Source organism: Centruroides sculpturatus, unplaced genomic scaffold (genome assembly GCF_000671375.1).
Source record: "Centruroides sculpturatus isolate CEXI.00-Female unplaced genomic scaffold, Cexi_2.0 scaffold367, whole genome shotgun sequence".
In the NCBI taxonomy this organism is placed as follows: Eukaryota; Metazoa; Arthropoda; class Arachnida; order Scorpiones; family Buthidae; genus Centruroides; species Centruroides sculpturatus.
In genome coordinates, this window is record NW_019384575.1 from 334,211 (window position 1) to 355,530 (window position 21,320).

A 21,320-nucleotide genomic window follows, 5' to 3' on the forward strand; every position below is an offset into this window, starting at 1 on the left:
AAAATTTAGTTAATAACTACGTTAAAAGTATACAAACTATATTTTAAATTTCTAGCATTCACTAAAAGTGTTGATCAGAGTTATTAGCAATCAAATGTTGCACTACTTTATAGTAGTTTAACACAATTACGCAAATTTTTAGAAGTGAAAGGGTCGTGGAGGAAGACGGCTATATTACACTTAGAATAAATTCTGGAATTTTCAAAAATGGGAGAAGAATTAATAAAATTTAGTTAATAATTATGTTAAAAGTATACAAAATTTTATTAATTCTTCAACCATTTTTGAAAATTCCAGAATTTATTCTAAATGTAATATCGCCGTCTTCCTCCGCGACCCTTTCACTTCTAGAAATTTGCGTAATTGTGCTTAACTACTATAAAGTAGTGCAACATTTGATTGCTAATAACTCTGATCAACACTTTTAGTGAATGCTACAAATTTAAAATAGAGTTTGTATACTTTTAACGTAGTTATTAACTAAATTTTATTAAAATTTATTAGAAGACACTCCGACAGTTCCCTTGTTAGTACGTCTTTGTTTTATACCCGTATAAGCTTGTATATTTATAGTGTTTTATTGTTTAATTAGATGTACTGTACATAGATTTTATAGCGTTGATGCAGTCAACTTATCCTTCTAGTTGGGAGAATGAGAACTTGTGCTATATAAGTGTCATTGCATACATTGCGTGTTTAATGTTGACTTATGAGGGCTAAGTGCCCGAAATGTGTAGAAGTACCCGTATCAACTGAATAAAGATGGAAAAAAGCCAAGTGTTTAATTAATAACACAATCTTGTGTTCAACAGTCCAAAAAAAAAAAAAAAATTGAAACATTTGTCAAATTAACACTAAATTATTTACTGGGATTATCAAAGTTTTGTTTTGAGTACTTGTTTAAAAAAAATAACTCCGCCTGATACTGATGAATGCTTAGATGAAAAAGAAAATCACATGATCCAAGCCCATGATCAAAACAGTTGTTTTGATCATGGTCTCGGATCATACATTTGGGCTTGACACATCTGGGCCCATTAGCTCCAGGTCCTGGCTTTGCTAAACACTTTTTGCCATTGTAATTTTGTCACTGCATATAGTCTATATGAGTAGTAAGTAGATTATACCATATAGGTTTAGCTATGTATACCCTAGATGTTCACTTAATGATAAAGTCACTTAATGATTTATTTCTTAAAACATATCTATTTTTGTTAATTGGCACATACCTGTATTTGTAAGTTTCATCTGGTTATCAAAAGTTCATTATATAGAAATTAAACTATTATTAAATAGGAACAGTTTTAAATGTAAAAAAGATATTGTCATTCCAGGAAAACACTCATTATAAGAAATTCACAATCTAGAACTTCATAATGCAGAAGTCTAACCATACTTTTGATGTTAAAGAATAAATTAATTTGCTATTTGTGTAAAAAATCTTTTAATAATTATATTATATTCTAATTACCTGGATTGTTACATTTCCCAAAATGATGCATTCCCGAATTCTTGTTCCACTTCCAATGATAACATTCTTTCCAATGCTAACATTTGGTCCTAACTTCAATAAAATTAAAATATTTTAATAATATATACACCAATATATAAATTGTTAAATTATTTTCCTTTTCTTAAACTTACAACTGCTGTAGGATGAACTGTTGCTGTTGGATGTATGAAAACATCACCGATTATGGTAGGTTTTCCTTCTCCATTTTTAGCCAACTGATCACATTTGGTATTATGATACAATTCCAAATAGTGACGATTTGCATAAATAGCAGAGCTAAAGGATAAGTAATGAAAATGTAAAGAACAGTTTTAAATCGATAGCATTATAAAATAATAAATATAATAAAATTATAAAATAATAATAGGCATAGTAAAAGGAGGCATACACAAAAATAAAAAATGCTTTCATTCAATATATATATAGGGCAATTCAAAAATAATTATATACTTTTATATGTTCATTAAGAAATAATCAATGAGCTTGACATCATATGATAAGCTTTGATCATTATAATATTTCTTAAAACTTTAAAAATTGTGAAGAGAATTAATGGTGACACCCTATGGCACACATCAAGTCAATAATCAAATGCCACCTATATTTTTTCATGTAAATCTCTCTCTACAGATGTTACTACTATGAAGATTCATGCTTTAATTCCTGATGATAAAGCAACAAGTATAATACGTAGATCATTATAATTTATAATGATCTGCGTATTATACTTGTTGCTTTATCTTCAGGATTAAACCTGTTATGTAGTCTTCAGGAATAATAGCAATGGATTATCATAGTAGTATAGTAGAGCGTCGTTTATCCGAAAGAATTACAGTTGGCAAATTTAAATTTTTGCTAGTGCTGTGGCACTGCAATCTTTGGCTATGCCTTGGGCTATTCAAATATTTTACGTTTTTGATACTAAATTAACTTCTGAAGTATAATTTTTTTATTGTTTTTATATTTTTCAATATATTTATTTTGTTTGTACAAAGTAAAGAAATAATTTTTAACGATACAATAGCCACGATTATTATTTTAAAAAGTTTACGTTAGGCTTAACATAGACAAAAATTCAACGCAAAGCGACACGCAACGGAGAAAAATTTCAGAATGGGATAGGTCAATGTATTTTTTCGTACATAACTGGTTATCCGAAAAATAAGTTATCCGAACAACCCCGGTCCCCAATTGATTCGGATAAATGACGCTCTACTGTAATCCTTCATATGTATCCAAGGAAAAAAAAACATGACATGAGGTCTGGCAACCTACAAGAAGTTTATCTCCTAGGTTACCAGATCAACCCCTTAAGGGAATTTATTTCCTAAAGGAAATTCTAAAAACTACTTAAAAGAATTCACAAGACAAAAGTGAATTCCATTTACTTAAGTAGAATTATTCACGATAGTAATTTTAATATGTGTACCATTTTAAGTTCTGTAACAAGAATAGAGGAAATGGGATTTGCCTAAGCAAAACAAAATAAAGACAAAAATGAATTTTATGCTGTAAAATGTATACTTTTGATGATATTACTAATAATTTTGCAAACACAAAATCGTGCAAATTTCTTATACTTGAAATATTATTTCAACAAATGTATAGTAAATACCATTTATTTTATATTTATTTTGAAAGTGTATGACAATAATTTTCCTTTGAATACACAAAACTCTACTTACAGTATTGTACAAACATCCAAAACTTAAGGATGAACACATTTGTTAGCAATGTTGACTAGAAAATGTCACCAAGCCAGTTTCTGATGAGTTTGCCATGACATTGTGAGCATTGCATCACTGTTTGAGGTGAACATATTCCATACTGACAGATATCTATTCCTGGATTTTGTTAAGCACTTGCCATTCTCCACTTACTTCCAACTGATGTATGTATCTTTATCATCAGAGACTTATTGTAATTGATTTGATTTGTAAAGTTCTGCAAATTGTGTATTACACTGTGTTAGATGCCAACAAATATAGTTCTTGCCATATTTATCTGCATTCTCTCTATTCATGTACTGTACAAATGTCTACTCTTAAGTTTTGGACATGTGTATATATATATATATATATATTATGTGAAGATCAATTTTTCTTAACAAACATAATAAATTGATATAAAATAAAACAGCAAAACTAATATCTAATGTATATATTTTATTGATATATGAACTTTCAGAAAATGTGAAAAAAGTATCAAAGCTTACCCTGCAGTTTTAATCTGGCTCCACCATCGATTCGTGTGAAACATGTAAAGTCGTCCGGTGCCGGCTAAGGGCATTAGAATATCTTGTTCCAGTCTTATACAATCACTATTGTTGTATTCAGTTATATATTCTTCGCTACCTCAACATGCAACATAACACAGTACATTCAATTGCTTTTATCTCAATAACAGAATTATTTAACAAAAGTTTAGAATTTTCTCAAAAATTGCATAAAAAATAATAAACTATATGTATTTAAGTCTGGAAAATGTAAGATTTAATGGCTGAAATCATTTACATCATTATTCTTAAAATGTAAATTTACTAAATAAAAGGTATTGACTGGATAATTCAGGAAGTTGTGGTATCGGCCTTCAGCTCTGAGGATCCAGAATCAAATCTGAGTCCCCAGCTTGGTTTACACTGTCGTATGAACCCACTATGAATGAATGAAATGAACACTAACTGAAACAAAATATTGTCTGCATCATACTACTTGACAAAACTGTTAAGATGTGATTGGCTAAAAAAGTTCAAACACTAGTTGTAAAAAGCTGATTGTCAAATGATCAGTAAATGCTCAGAAATTCTTGACTCCTAACAAACTGGTCAAACTGAAGAGGATGAACTGGCAGTTTGTATCTACTTAGTGGTTCGTATGCCAATATGATCCTAGCTTTAAATTTGGAATGGCTAATAACTATACCATTTACTCTATCGTACATCTTCCTGAAAAAAGCCATAGAAAACAGTGACCATTGAATGATCATTAATTTGATAAATTTTATTTGAGCTTATTCATTATAAACTGAAGTGTATGTTTTCAAATATTTTTCACGAGGAAAGAGTTAAACTATAAACTATCCGTGTTAAATGATAAATTCAAATGTTTAGATTTGTTTTAATTCACATTAATAATTATGTTCTTCCAAAGAAAGAAGTGAATATTGGAAAGCAAAATATACAGTATTTGCTCTGAAGAATGAGAAATTGTGGAATCAGAGTTAATTAATATTCTCATTTTTCATCATTAAACATGATTAAATCATATACATTGTAATTTATTACAATAACTTCTATACAATCAACCATTAACTCTTATATTCTCACCACTAACATAATTATTAATGTATTTATTATACAGTAAATTAAAATATGTACAAATTAATTTTTTAAATTTCATAATAAAAACACAAGGTATGAGAACAAAGTAATGAGAATGATTATTTTATTTATTTATTTTAACTTTATGCTCCATATTCTACATTTATTAAATGTTTAATTATGTCGGCCATGTTTTAATTCGTTATTTTATTTAATATGTATAAATATTACCATACAAACAATACCAGGTTCTATCTTTACCTACACTCTGTGAAAAAAGTTTCAGTGCATCCTGGGCTTGCTAACCAATGTATTTAGTGTAAATTTTGTGCCCATTTGCTCTCAACACCCTGTGCAGCTGCACAGTTAAATCATACCTTGAGCCAGCACCATTCAAAAGCTTAGTGAATCTCATTAGTCTATTACAGTAACATCATAAGTACTTGGTTGCAAATTCTTGAAAGACAGCTGAACAACTTTTTCTCAAAGTGTTGCATTTCTGGTGCTTTAAACATTATTGAGAATGATTGCACATGGGAAGATACATGCATAGAATCCAGTGTTGATCCAGAAGAGCCTAATACAGAAAATAAAGAGGTTCCTACTTTGATACAGAAGACAGTGACATGTAAAGTTTACTTTATTTGTAATAAATTCGTCTTACGCTGTCTATTTTTTCAGAAAAAAAAATCTATGGGTGAGCATGTCGAAATTAACATGCATCCAAGATTTAATAGCATCTTACATGTGAGAAAATATGGTAAGTCACCATTATTGCAACATCATGATTGTTATTACTACATTTCATACAATTACTAATGCTTAAAAGTTAAAAAAAAGTATTAACTTTTTCAAACTTTTTATGGAAAATTTATTATCTTTCTAAAACTCAAAAGGTTTTCCTAGTTAATCTCATTACTTTATTATCATTTCTTTACACAGGCAGACATCACTTAATGATGGTTGTGTATAAGAAAATGAAACTGAAATAATCATAGCTGCCTGTACCTTTTCTCTACATATATACTTATCATTGTGCTACACATAACTTGTACGAAAAGTACCCCTTTAAAATACATTAAGAAAACACTACAGATATATATATATATATATAGTGTTTACTTAATGTATTTTTCAGAACTTACCTCCATCATTAAGTGACACATATTTGTATTAAGATTTTTAATAAACAGAAAAAACTCGTATAATATTTTTAATCATTATTTTATGATAAATAGTTATAATTTATATTTAAATATAACAAGAAATTTATTAATTATATATATTAAGACATATTTCAATTATAGACAGAAAATACAGAAAAGAAAAAGAAATACCATACCAGTAGATGAGTTGCAAGCCCATAAGTTACTAAAGGAATGCAAAGGATAAAGAAGTATTATGAATAAAGAAGCATTTTCATTTTAATAATATAATTTTTAAGATAAAAATAGAGAAATTCAAAGATATATTTTAAAAATATAAAGCTAATTAATAAAGAATACAAGTACAGTTATAACAGTTTCTATGCATAAAATGATATTGGACAAATGGAAACTATTTAGTCATTAATTTCTACTAGGAAAATTGTACTTACTTTAACTAGAAAATAAAAGAATTACTTCAACTATACTTTTCATTTGACTACAGTAGAACTCCAATTATCCAAAATAGAGAGGTTTATCCTTATTTAGAATAAATAGATTTTCAGATAATCCAAAGATTTAATTTTCAGTATAAAAGTGCAAAAAAAACAACATATACATCCCAAAACACATTTAAGTAATTACTTGTATTAACAACATTAAAAATTATCTAATTGTTTTGATTGTACTTTGTTTGGTGATAATTGTGTTTCATACATTCAAGAACATTTTGGTCTATTGGCTGTACTAAGTCGATAACATTAAGGAGTAAAAACATTGAACAAACATCATCATCTTCTAGAAACTCGAATACGATTGGGCATTGTCTATTGATAAAATAGTCTTTCTTGCTAAATTAAAAATACATTAAAAATAAAATAAATACAGACTGTTTCAGTTAATCCAAATTACACAGATAATTGAAATTCTACTGTAGTTCAGATAATTAAAATTCTACTGTAATACATATTTTGTATTGTCCAATGGTTGCATAAATTATGAAAATATACAGAATAAAGTAAACAAAGGATAGTCATTTAGGAAGTGTTTCAGTTTTTATGCTTGATAAAAAAAAAAAAAAAAAATTTTACTTAGTAGACCTTGATCCAAATAAAATTTATAATTTAATAGTAAAATCCAATTTTACATCCAACTGACATTATTTTCTCAAACAGTAAGGTGTATATAATATTAGTATATACAGTACAATAAAAAACACCTTACATACTTGTATTACCAAACAATCTGCTGGATTATTTATCAGTGGCTAACTGCTTATAGATAATCCAGAGATGCCTTATTTTGGCTTGACTGTCTATGTCTAGCCAAATTGATTTATATCCAATTAGTTATTAGCCTTAATATTGCTTGAGAGATAATCTGCCAGATCATTTCGCAAGGTAATTCATTCTAAAACCTTTTGTTTTACTTCAGAACTGAATGGCTACCCCTAAAGAAGATACATGTTGGAGGTTATGATCTTGAGTACCTTGTAGTGAGGGTGCTTAATGAAACTTTCAGTGTAAGATCAGACTATGAGTGTATCAATATTTTGAATGTTTGATTATATAGTAAGATAGAAATTACTGTATTAAGTCATCAGAAAGAGTTTAATTTCAAAAAAATAAATTCTTGGTATAATAAACTATATAAAAGTTTACAGAACTTGGTACCATCTTTGTAAATAAATCCCTTTAATGTCAGGATGCCAATTTTTATTAATTAAAAGAAAAGTTTTTGGTCAAGATTTCACCACTTTCAGCTTACAATCTTATATTTAACAACTTAGAATAATGTGACATAGAATATACAAATTTTAGAAAGTTGGCCTCCTGAAATTAGCAGTGATTTATTAGTTTATTTAGACTATATAAAGTATTATAAAAATTATATCACCTTAAAAAAATTGAATAATACTTTATTAGAGAGGTTTCTGAGCTTTATTATAATACTGTTAAAAATAAAAACTTGTATGTTACAACATACATTTATTTCACCAAATGGTTTAAACAAAACAATGATGGCCAGATGGCTGAGACAGTTTAGTTAGTCTGCCTACCGCTCTGGGGAATCTAAGATTGAATCTGAATAGCAAAAAATTCCAGAAATCTTTTGAGTATGGCCCATCTCAAATACATTGAATCCCATCCCTCATCAAATACATTGAATCCCATCCCTCATCACTCAGTTACCTCATTGTGGGCTTTGCCAAATCCATGACAGGTATGATTAAAAAGCCTCTTAGTACCAACCAAGTAAAAAGTATAAAAAACAAAAGCTTTATTAGTAAGAATTATTGCTAATGATATGAATAATGTTATAAATGATCAGAGAAAGATTCAATTAATCATAATTTAATGTATATTTCTAGCATTCATATATATGTTTATTTGTTTTTCATTTTAAATAAGGAATAAATGCATGTTGTCTACAATCGATCCTAATAATTTTAAATTTTTATAAGAAAAAAATAAACTTTTATTTAGAATAGTTATAAGATATCTTAATACAGTTTAATCTCTGCACAACAGCCACTAATGAGAACATAAAAAATGGTTGTTGTTGGAAGGTAAGCTGAAAATTCCACAAGTTGAAAATTGAAGAATAACTTAATTCATTACTTTTAACATTGTAGTAAAAATTTTTGTACAAAATTCCTTCTCTAAAGCACAAAGAACTGCTAAAAACACACATAGATTGATTGTTTATTGTAGGCTATAATCCACTATTGACCGACAACAATATATACCTACCATTGTAGGTGTATGTTAAAAAATGCAAAGGAATGTCCTCTGCCAGTGATAATAAGTAAAACATTTCTTCCTAAAAAACACCTAAAACATGTTCTTTGGTGTTTAAATTTTTTATTATCACCACTGGCATAGTATATTTCCTTTTTTACATACTTTTAATGTAAATTAGCCTATAACAAAAGTTAATTTATGACTGTGATTTTAGAAGTTCTTTCTGTCATATTTAAAATACATACAATTTTAAGTTCAAAACATCTTAAATTAAAAACGATATGGATTATAAGCATAAATAAAACTATTATTAATTCATTAAGAATGAATAATATATGTAAAACTTAACTTGTGAATTGTATAAAAACATATTATAATTATAATGTTAAAGTTTGGAAATAATTTTTACCCGTGATGATAATCATATTGTTTCTGTTTAAAGATTGTTGCCATATGTTGGAATATATCTAGAGAGCATAAGTATACTCCACAGTTGATATCTGTGCTAACAAACGTAGATGGCTTTTCGACATAATGAATTATCTGGAAAAAAATTTGTGAATATTTTAGTTTATAAATATTAGATATTAATGACTAATTCACTAACTTCATAGTTAGAAATATAAACATCTTAAAACCCAATTATTAGTTTAAAGCTAAATGACTGCCAGATTATATCAGGTTATATTAATTAATGCTAATATTAATTTAATTATTATTATTAAATTTATCAAGAGATGCACCTAGTGCCCACCTCTAGTCCAAATTACTTAACATTTAATTAATTAATATTAGCATTAACCTCTAGTCCAAATTACTTAACATTTAATTATTGATAGTAGCTAAATTCTAAACATGAAGCCAAATGATTTCTGCATTATATTGCAGAAATCATTTGGCTTCATGTTTAGAATTTAGTATGGTAAAATCACCAATGTTTGTCTCATTAATTCTACATGATCCTTCTTACAATGTACATTATTGTAGATCAAATTTTCTTTTAGACAATTTATATTATATTGTTACACAGTTATACAGTCATAAAAGCATAATATTCATTTTGAAAAAATTCAAAAAAGTATCTTGCTGTGACCAATTACAAGGTGGTACATATATATGCAATTAATTAAGTAGTAAATTGACTATTAAATACAATTTATAAAATGTCTTCCTTAAAACACAATCAAAGTCTATAGAAGTTCATAAAATTACAGTGTACAGCCACTGCTGAAATTTCTTTCCTTTTGTCTCAAAAACATTCCTGAAGAATCTGCAGGTCTTTATTGGAGAGACAAACTATCTTTAGTTGTTCTCCATATTGCAAAGTCTGTGGGGATTTAAATAGGATCAATATGGGGACCATTTGATACCACTTCATGAGTGAAACTGCCGTGATATACATAAGCATTACCCTGTGTGATCATATAAACACAAGTAATGATGTAACAAAGAACATTTTAATACAAGCAGATTAAAAAAGATAAGGTCGAAATTAGTGACTTGACCATCTGGCATTGAGGTGTGTTCAAACCAGGGCTGTGAAGTCAGAGTCGGAAGGAATTTCTGGCCAGAGGAGTCGGAGTCAAAAAAAATATGTCAACTCCGACTCCAGAATTTTAAATTTATTTAAAGCTTTTAATGATTTATTTAATTGCCTTAAATTAAAAAGCAGTAGATGTATACAAGGCTGCGGAGTCGGAGTCAGGAGGAATTTCTGGCCATAGGAGTTAGTCGGAAAAAGTGTGTCGACTCTGACTCCTTCATTTTAAATTTACTTAGTTTTTTTTATTTAAATGAAAGAAAATTAATTATATATTTATTAATTTTTTAAAATCATTTTGTATTTTGTTATAATTCATTTATTTTAAATACAAAATGCATCAATTTACTTTATTAAATATGTAGTATTCTTTGTAGTATTTTTGTTTAGTAGTTAAATTATTTTGACTCAATTGAATTTGAATATTTTTGAATCATTCCTTTATTATTCCTGCTCTTAATAAGTACTCTACTTTTCTGAACGAGCCAAACTAATTGATCAGAGTACATATTTTTCTTTTCTGAACAAGAGGCTGAAGTAACTAGCTTGATCATACACATTTTTGTTGGACTGACTATTCTGGAAGGGTGAAATTGAAGTGCAAATGCTGTCGAATATATGTAGATGTAGAATTTTATCATCCTCTTTCTCCTCTTATTAAATATTTGTTAAAAATTAATTTTTTATACAAATAAACATTAATGTAAGTGAAATATTAAAAATATTAACTATAAAAGTATTTGGATAAATGTCCCAGGCTCCTTTCAGAATTCAGAGTAGGGTACCCCCTATGAGCATCTCTGCTTCCCATAAAATGACTTGGTATTTAATTTTGCCGGAGTCGGAGTCGGCCTACTAAAATTATTAGGAACCAAAGTTGAGTGTTTTTTTACCAACTCCATAGCCCTGGTTCAAACAGAGATTGACAGATAGCAATGTGAGTAAATTTACTAAATACCAAACTGACTATTAATTACCAATCCAAAGCAATAGTTAGACTTGCTATAGTCTAAAATTAATCATCATTTAGTGACTTTCTATTTGTTCTAGGAAGATTATGAATGAACACTGATACAATGCAACAACTTTACTTATTCTATAAAATGCTTTTTGACTCTTCTTCACTCATCAACGTGGTTCTTTGCAATACAAATCATTTAGTGACTTGTTTAGTATAAAATTGTATTTGTTTATATATATATATATAAATAAACAAATACAATTAACAAATGAATTTTGTCAAACTTTTATAAATCCCAACTGTATGTTAAGTTAGTAGCACTTTTAACCCTAAACCTTAAAACTTCATATTATTATAAATGCAGCATTTAGTATTTGTAGTAGCCTAATTATTAATATATAAATAAATAAAATCTAACAATTTTTTTCTAAATAATAGTAAAAATTACTATATCCAAGCAGAAAGAAAATTCTGAAGTCTTTGAAATATAAAGGCTTAATATCTAAGCTGGTATATTTCAAAGATTTCAAAGAAACACAAAGAAAAAAATGTAAAGAAACTAAACCAAAAAAGTAGGATTAACCAAAAAAAAGTGTATCAAATCTCATCAAATAAAATTAATAATAGAGTTAAGAAAGCTATTATTTAATAGAAATTAGTTCACTCAATTAATTACAATCTTTTATAGCAACAAAAATATTTAATAAACATTTTTGATGTTGTAAAAGTTTGTATGTAGTTGGTTAAGTGATCTACTGAAGCAGTTATTTTATAAATAATAAAAATTAGATTTAAATATCAGAATAAATGAGTTCTTATCTTATCTCCAAAGTTGCATAAATATGACTTTAGATATTTTCATATATTATTTTTTTGACTAGGATATTGATTAGTGGAATAATATTAAATTTTAATAGTTTTTGTAAGGAAAAAAAATTCATCAACATATGCATCTGTTCATTAATTAAACTGGCCATATCGTCTCTAATAAAAAGTTTTTCATTCAGATAGGATGCTTAAACCTCACAGTTTTAGTTTCAAGTTATGTTTTATTATTCACAATTCAAACAATAAGTAAAATTAATACATGTTAATAATCATATCACACAACCAGATTAAGTTTATTATTAATATATAGCAGGGATGGACAAGCTTTGTCACAACAGAAGCCATATATCAGAAATAGAAATATTGCTTTATTCTCTATTAGAACAGTATTATATATATTTTAAGTTTATAAAAATAAATTATATAAGTAGGCTNGTTCAGAATTCCTAGAAGTTGAAATGTTTCCAAGAAAACAACACACATCAGGGAATGATAGATTGAGGTTTTTCACAGTATATTATGTTCTTTCTGTAACTATTATTACTATTATAGTAGACTCCAATAAGTCAAACTTAACTCAAAATTCTAAGTTGAGTTTATTATTTTTGTCTTAACTCAATTTTTACAGACTCAATGCATTTCATGTTTCTATAAGTCAGTTTATTAACCCAAATTTAAGATCTGGATACTTTATTTTAATTTTTTGTGCATTCTTTTGCATTTTCAAGAGGATGGATGATGATGATGATATTAAAAAGCTGAAGATTGGTATTGTATAGAATTACTCTTATATTGTAGGACATAGGACATAAAATTCAAATGATATTTTGTGCCTAAAGTAACAGCTTTATTCTTAAATGCAAATTGATCAATCAAATTTTAGTTCTTTAAAGTAATTATTTTTCAGATGTTTAGATTTTAAAAGTTTAAAATGTAACGAACACGTCTGTGATTTGACAGCTTAGTTATTGGTCAATTAAATTTATGAGTTTGCCTATGTATATTTTCTTATTTAGATTAAACATTTATACCATATAAATTTCACTGTAAAGTTTGAATTGCATGTTGACATTTTTTACTGATAGTGACCAGTTAATCAGTATATTGACCATTTTCATTTGAAAGTAGATAGAAATAGCAAACACAAGAAACTAAAAATTTTGTTTATCACAGAAGAGGTATAAAAATAAAAAAATTAGAAATTACAATAGAATTTGTCATACCCTTGAGTGTTTTCTCTGTATATATGAAAAACAAGAAAAGGACTTTAGAAAGTGTCAATGAAAAATAGAATTAGACAAAACAAAAAGCATAAATACAAGTATCCAGATGCTGAATAGCCTCTAAAAAGTAATAAAGTATAATGTATTTAAATCTATTTGTATTGTTTATATTGTGATATTTATGATCTCATTAAAATAATGGTAGTTTCCATAACTCAAAAATCTTTCTCTTACCCTTCCACTTTGAGGTATTGTGAGAATACTATAGATACTATAAATTATTTTCTTTATAATTTTGAATGTTATAAGTTTTAAATATCAAGATTAGTGTTTATTATAATAAATGATGTAATTTGACCAGATGACTGAGCAGTTAAGATGACAACCTAATGTTATGAAGGACCTGGAAGAATTGAATCCTGTCAACAAACCCCAGGAATTTTTCTGAAGTTTTTCAACCTGTCAGGATTTGATGTGGTCTGTTCAGATATGTTGGGTCCCATCTATGTGGGCCTAGTCTAAGCCATACTGAGCTTGTTAAAAAGGCCCTCTTGGTGCTACAGTATCGAAAAATAAACATAAGCGATGTAATTCAATATATTACCTTTATTTCAGCATTACAAAGTAACCATTGCAATGATGTATCAATTGAGTTCATAGGAAAAATGATTCTGTTGCAACTTTACATTATAATAAGTTATATAAATTACTACAAAACATAATTTTGAGATAAATTAGATCTACATTTAGGCATTCTGATTATTTCAAACATACAATAAAAAAATAAAGGAAATATAATAAAAAATTACCTCATGTGTTTCTTTGTTTTCCACAATACAGCCATAATTTAAAGATTCTTGTCTTGTTGCCTATGTAAATTAATTTCAATTATTAAACTCCAGTTCATTAGTGATTATTTTTAATAAATCAAATATATAGTCAGCTTTAATTTAGAAAACATTAAGTTATAAATAAATCTATAGACAAACAGAAGATAGTGTAAGGATTACATTAGAATGGATCGATGAAATAAGGCAATGCAACAAATAGGCAGTCTGCCAATAGTGTGTCTCTCTTGGCAGACTGTCTCCATAGGAAACTGGTCCCTATTTAGGTATTACACATGATAAAACCTGAAAAACACCATGCAACCAGCCCATTGGAAAAGTTCTAAGCAACTACTAGCATTCAGTGGGATACTATAAAGAAAACACGCCTTACAAAATTCTACTTTTAATTTAATAAAATAATTAAGGTATCTAAAAATTCACTGAGAAGGTTGGTTGTTTTGAAGTTTGGAGAGTTCATCTGCTACAATTACTCAAGGAGATAACACTGACCATTGGAGAATTAGTTCTTCTTAGATTTGTTTTTTATTGTGAAAATTGAAGTATTTTTCCTCCTTTAGATTCCTTTGTAATTTATTTTTAGCATTGGATTTTACAATGCATACTAAATCTTATAAATTTATTTTAAAAAATGAAAATTTTAAAATTTATTTTAATCTATGTATATTTGATGGATAAAACAATTATTTTCTGCTATTTACCACAGATATTTTCGAAGTAACAGTGAATATTAGATGACAATATTAAATATCTGTTGTAACATTAAACTCTAATGCTAAAATTTACTAATAATATTAAATATTGTTTTACAAGTATTGAAGTGAAAAATATAAAAATGCTTGGTCAAAGTATGTTTCAAGATAAAAAAAAATGCAGTTACTGTTTATTAAATTTGTATTAAATTTACTTTCAGAAATTATATGATATAATTTTAGAAAGTGATGCATAATAATTTAATTACTGTTGAATTGACAATTTTATAATTATATTATTTTTCTAAATAATAACAATAATTATATATTTTATTATTTTTCACACATAAATAATAACAATTATTATAATTATTAACTATATGTGAAAATAATGAAATAAATTATCCCATTCTTTTTCAACTTTAAGAAAAGAATTAGCCACATAAATCACATACAGAAATTTGAAGTAAATTCATAAAAATAATAAGTAAATAAATTAATTTTTTAAGAAATGAAGATAACATATAAATTTGATTAAAAAGAGTACTTTTGTTCAATCTAAATTCAAGACATTATCAATTATTTAGACCAGTGGTTCTGAAAGTATGGTCTGTGGACCACTGGCACTGTGCAAACTGACCTAATAATTTTTCAAAAATGCAATTCTGAGCAGTTTATCCAAAGGAAAAAGGCATTTTCACACTCTCTTACATCAGGTTACCAGATAGACAAACTATTATGGAATACATCTAAGGTGATATTTTACGTAATAACAAATGGTTGGGACATAGGTAGTCTGCAGTTTATCTGTGGCTTAGTTTAAGAGGTCTGTGGCTCAAGTAGTACCTTTGAGAATCATGATTTAGACTAATCAGAAAGACAGCATCAAAGATTTGTTATTCTATTTTTCTAATTGTCCTAAATCATTGATAATGTCTTAATCATATTATATTGAAATACTCTTTTTAAACAAATTTGGTATGTTTATATATCATTAGTATATGTTTATGATAATTTCTTTAAAAATTTAGTTATAACCTAACTTATTAAGTTAATTGTTTTTCTTTTTGATCTTAAGTTTATTCTCTATCCTACAAGTTTTTAAAAATCTAAAATTGAACTTTAAATCTGAAAATACTACAGTTAACTGTGATATACTTTTTGCTTCAATAAAACAATTCTAAGAATTTTGCCATTAAAGTTTGTTATTACTTGTAAATGTTCACATGTCACAAATAACCAAAATTTTAAAAATGAGTGATGGATTCAATTGGTGAGATATGACAACATGACACATGGACAATTTGCTGAGATGGGGTGCCTCTCAGGAAGAATTCTATAGGATAATGGCCCCTACTTGGTTGTTAGACATGTGAAGTAAACCCATAAACTCCATACAGCCAGCCTGTTGAATATGTTTGAACCTGCAGTCACTGAACACAAATTGTGGGTAATGCCACTATCTGTGTTCAGAGGCATTACCCACTTGGCAAGTGGTGGACCAAAAATGAATGATTTTATTTCTTAAAGTTTATTAAATATGTTAGTGATGTGAAATATTAGTATGGATGCATATGTACTAATAAAAAAATTAACTTTTTTGAAACTACTCAATTCAATAATATATGCCTGATTAAATTAGTTAAGTGTGAAATATGGTATTAATAAATACGTCTTTATTACCTCAGTCCCCATAACGGTTATTAAACTCTTTCCTGCTTTGTTTTTATGAAATTCTATCATCTGCATAAGGGGAAAATCACCACACACATCACCATTAATAAGAAAAAACGATTCTGGATCACCTCTTCTTATCTGATCTCGAAAATGATAGCAACCACCAGCAGTGCCCAAAGCAGTATATTCTTGTAAATATCTGAACAAATATTATAGAAATTAATAAAACAAATAATAAATTTCAAATTTATAAAATCAGAAAATATATTCCATGCATCTTACCTTATATTTACATTGTATTCTTTTGACATAGATGCAGCAGACTGAACAAGTGATTCATCTCCTTGATAAAAACCAATCATAAGAATTTCTGTTAGATTTGGCACTCTACAACATGCTTCAATTAAATGATGTACCATTGGTTTTCCAGCAACAGGAAAGAGTGGTTTCGGGAGATCAAAAGATAATGGTCGAAATCTTGTCCCTATCAAAGAAAAATTTATATTTTTATTCCACAAGTATTAATGTAATTTGTACTTATAAACATTTTATCGTCCTATAATTTCATACATTTCATAAAATAGAAGTAATTTTATAGAATTTTAAATCATATGCTAACTTCAGATCTATCACAATATTCATGTTCTTTAACTCTTTCTGTGGGTTACTAAGAGGACCAATTTTTTCGTAATCATCACAGGTTCCGCAAGATCCACAATAAAACACAAATTTGAGGGACATAGCCTGATATATCCAAAACAAACTACCATGAAAATTTCCTGGAAAATTGCTTGCTTTGATTAAATTCCCAGTTCCCCAGAGCAGTAGGCTAACACCTTAACTGCTTATGCTATCCAGCAGCCAAATATTTTGGATTAGTGTCATATAACAAAGGCTTACAATATTATATTACTGTACCTTAAATCATTATTATATTTTCCAATTATAACATGTAGATATTTAAAACATTTTTTTACATTTAAAATTTACATTTATCATCACAAATGGATTAATTAAGATACACTTCAAGAAATTTCAAAGCAGAGGTGTATGAGACTAACTGAAACCAAATATAAATAATAATAATAAATGGTTTGTCAGTACTAAATAGCAATTTTTATTTCCTAAATCACTTCCAGGTAATCATTTAACAGAGGAATGGACAAATTCCAGATCACAGTAAAGATCAGCACTGTAGAAAGGGTGGTGCAGGCAGCAACCATGCACCACATGTCGAGTTAACAAGAACGCCAATAGACCTAAATCTAATAAAATTTTCAATACTTTTATTTTTTCTGAAAATAAAATATAAAAATTATGGTTTTTAATTACTTGTTATACTGTAGTATTGGATTGGTACATTAGTATATTAGTGTTTAATAAAAAGAGAGCCAGTGGCTAAGCAGTTCCCTTCCCCGAACACTGGGAGTTCATTTGTGGGTTTGCTCCTGGTCTGGACGAGCTGTCCACGTGGAGTTTTCCAGGTTTTCTCCATGTTGGTAATGCCCGAATAGGAGCCAGTTACCCTTAAAAAGAGCTCTTGGAAGGCTCCCCCAGGCAGATCACCCGAGTGTTGTATTGCCATAACTTAATATAACTTACTAACTAATAAAAAAAGCATTGATTGAGAGAAGAGCCAAAAATTTTATTGCTCCAGGCACAAAATCAGTTGCTGCAGTTCTAGTAAAGACAAAAGTTGGAAAAAAAATGTTTTAAATGTTGACATTGTTTAGACAAACTCTTGCATCATCCCAATGATAAGCATACACCACCTGCTGAGTTTAATCGGCAACTCACATTTTTATGGAAAACATAAAAATTGTTTATTTGTTTTAAAACTAAGGACACAATTTTCAGTTAAATTATAGATACATATACTGTCATGGCGGCACTTCCTGTTGCGACTAGCCTCACTCCCAACGCCTTGGCTATTTGGAGCCAAGTGTTGTCACGTGACGATCCTACTGGACTGTTGTTCCGTGTAGTTTGAACCAGGTGGCACTCATAATATCTGCTGTTGATGCATGTGCATTTTGCTGGTGCAGTCGATTTGAATTTGCCATGTGTTTGTTGCATTGTTCGACTTTCGAAACGGATTTCAAGAATTTAACGTCCAGGAATTTCTTTCGTTGCTTGGAATTGGATTATCCGGACTTAAGTATTAATGTTAGGATACCTTCTGATATAAAATTTGCGATTAAGATGGGTTTGCAACTGGTCGACGCAAAGTGTGGTAAGTGCCATGTTGTTCGTAAAATAAGTTATAGAAAAGACACTAATTCGGTTTATTTTCATATCATACGTTAATACTAAGTGCAACGTTAATACTTCGGCATTCGAAGGTACTTTTGAGGGTAAATTTGCTAAGGTATCGTGGGGAACGATATTCACTTTCGTCTGGCACCTCATTTGCATAGACAGTTCGTTGGAGTCTTCGTGTTTGGCTGTTGCAGTAAGTTGTATTGAAAGGTTGTGGGGGATTCTTAAGAACAAAAAAAGAAATTTGCCCATTCACTACACGTAGGAACTTCGCGATTCCTATCTATATACCTTTATGTATAGAAAGTTTCTAAAATGGAAAAGTTTGAAGCCAGGCAAACGTTTTGAAATTTTTTTTGTCAACATTTAAGAAAAATTTTTATCCAGGAGCAGGCCGCGTGCCTGAATGGAAGAAGCCAGAAACCATTCCAGCAGCCCCGGAAGCGATACGAAAGTGTGCAAGCGGCACGTAGAGAAAAAAGGAGGAAGAGCACCACGATGGTTCAAAGTAACAATTACTGATGAAAAAGGATAATACCGAAGTTTGCCAATGTAACACTCGGTCCAAAAAGTGTGTTAAAGTAAAATGCACTTATAATAATTTGTTTAGAGAGATTTATTTATTTATTTATTGATTTATTCGTATGTTATTGTTATTATCGCATTAGTATTTTAGCAAAGTTAGTTAGTTATTATAGCATTAGTATAAGTTACGTTAGTCTATCGTGCGCAATCCAGTCCGGTAGGGTCGTCACGTGACAACACTTTGCTATAAACAGCCAAGGCGTCGGGAGCAAGGCTAGTTGCAGCAGGAAGTGCCACCATGACAGTATATGTATCTGAAATTTAACCCAATTTTCTTTATAAGAACACACAAATCATTCATCTTACTCCAGAATCATTAATACTGAGTATGCAGCAGAACCAGATTTGCACATAAGCTAAACAAGTTGCATTTTAGCCTTGCATTATGAGCCTAAACCTTAGGTTGACATTTGGTAGAAGGACGTGTTATATATTATAGTTTAGGACACAAGTGTAAGTCCAGCCTAATATACAACATTACACAGCAATGCAAAATGGTGTTATTTGTATAAATCACTTACTTTTATGGAATATTCTACAATATTTGAAATTTATAATAGAAAAATATTTAATTCTGTGCTATTAATATTGACAGAATTTAAAGTTACTTGACAGACAGTTTAAAACTCTACAATTTTAAATATCATTACAATTTTATTAATAAAAAGTGAGTATTTATTAAGTGTTATGTAAATAATCACCTTTCTGAGGGCCACCAATTAATATTACAGCCTTCAACATAGCCTTTAATTTCTCTAACCACCACGTTTGTTTTTGTACAACGTGGACATTTACAATTCTATTACGATTTACATTTGTCGTTTTCACCCCTAGCGGAGAAATTTTGTAATTGTAATTTCAAAAATTAAAAAAATATTTTTTTTAAGGAAAATAAAATTGATTATTTTTATTATATTACATATATTATCCGCTGAAATTATGTAATTTGTAGATAAAATTGAGAATTTTTTTAACCTTTTGTGTCCTATAGACACTTTTAGCAAGCCCATTATAGTAAGGTGACCAACTATTTTACAATGAAAAGGAGAACACAAATAAATTGAAGGAAAAAATAGCTTAATAAAAGAAACATTTTATACATTGCAACAATATTACACTATAATAGTATCTACTGCATGTGTATGTGCCGTGTAATATTTCAGTAAGAAGTAAACAAAGTCACTTCCACGCGGCGCGCTCTCTCAAAGTCTTTTGTGCGGAGCGCATGTGTCTCATAATCACATCTTGTCGCACTGTACCAAGCCTTGATGAATCATCACGTTAAAATAGTACTGTATCGGGTGAATACTATTTTACCACAGCTTAATCCATGCTGAATATTACAGCGTTTAAGTGCCGCTCCCGATTTCAGACGGTAAAAGTAAATGTCTTATGTGGCTCCACAAATGCTCAATGATTATTGGGCCACTTATCTACGAAGACTAGGTGGAAGAAGTATGGAAAACGTGACAGAGAATTCGTGGGAAACCGGCCGCCTAGCATAATCTTTGCAGCCTTGTCATGAAAAGCAATGTATGAAGACGTAGGATTTCATTCGCTGTGCCATCAATGTCTCTGGCACCATTTTAGGGCTGGTCAACTGTCATACGAATGCCTCCCCAGACCAAGTACACTGAAAATTGTAAGCCACTGCGAGCCTTTGGGAGGAGGAGTAGAGATTTTAAGATCTTATGGTACATTACGTGCCGTGCAAAGAGACACAATTATTACAAATTCCTGTTTGGACTTTCATAAATATAGATGCTATTACTTTACAATAACTGAATAACTCGACATATGTAAATTTCATTTTTATAGTTTTATTTATTAGAAAAACAGGATTATTTTAACTTTTTAAGTGAAATATTTCAAACCGATTAATATTTTTACATAACTCGCGACGTAAAAATATATTCTAACAATACGTAACGCGTTGTTAGAATGTATTGTTCCCTTTTTCTATTGTAGGTAGCCGATTTTTTCCAA

The 21,320-nt window shown here is 28.9% G+C and overlaps 1 protein-coding gene across 2 annotated transcripts in view; it reads right to left on the minus strand.

Annotated features, from left to right (window-relative positions):
• The window catches only part of LOC111624308 (mannose-1-phosphate guanyltransferase alpha-like), a 41,165-nt gene extending 21,016 nt beyond the window's left edge, over positions 1–20,149 (minus strand). The window contains exons 1-9 of one of the 2 annotated variants that reach the window (XM_023367122.1): positions 20,036–20,149; positions 16,773–16,974; positions 16,497–16,689; positions 14,083–14,142; positions 9,131–9,264; positions 6,175–6,203; positions 3,729–3,867; positions 1,645–1,789; positions 1,472–1,564 (exon numbers count right to left, since the gene is read on the minus strand). In XM_023367122.1, the coding sequence (XP_023222890.1) occupies positions 1,472–1,564; positions 1,645–1,789; positions 3,729–3,867; positions 6,175–6,203; positions 9,131–9,264; positions 14,083–14,142; positions 16,497–16,689; positions 16,773–16,974; positions 20,036–20,075 (1,035 nt within the window). In that variant the 5' untranslated portion in view covers positions 20,076–20,149. The remainder of the gene's footprint in view (positions 1–1,471; positions 1,565–1,644; positions 1,790–3,728; positions 3,868–6,174; positions 6,204–9,130; positions 9,265–14,082; positions 14,143–16,496; positions 16,690–16,772; positions 16,975–20,035) is intronic. The other variant, XM_023367124.1, reaches the window with a different exon arrangement.
• Positions 20,150–21,320: the final 1,171 nt, after the last annotated feature.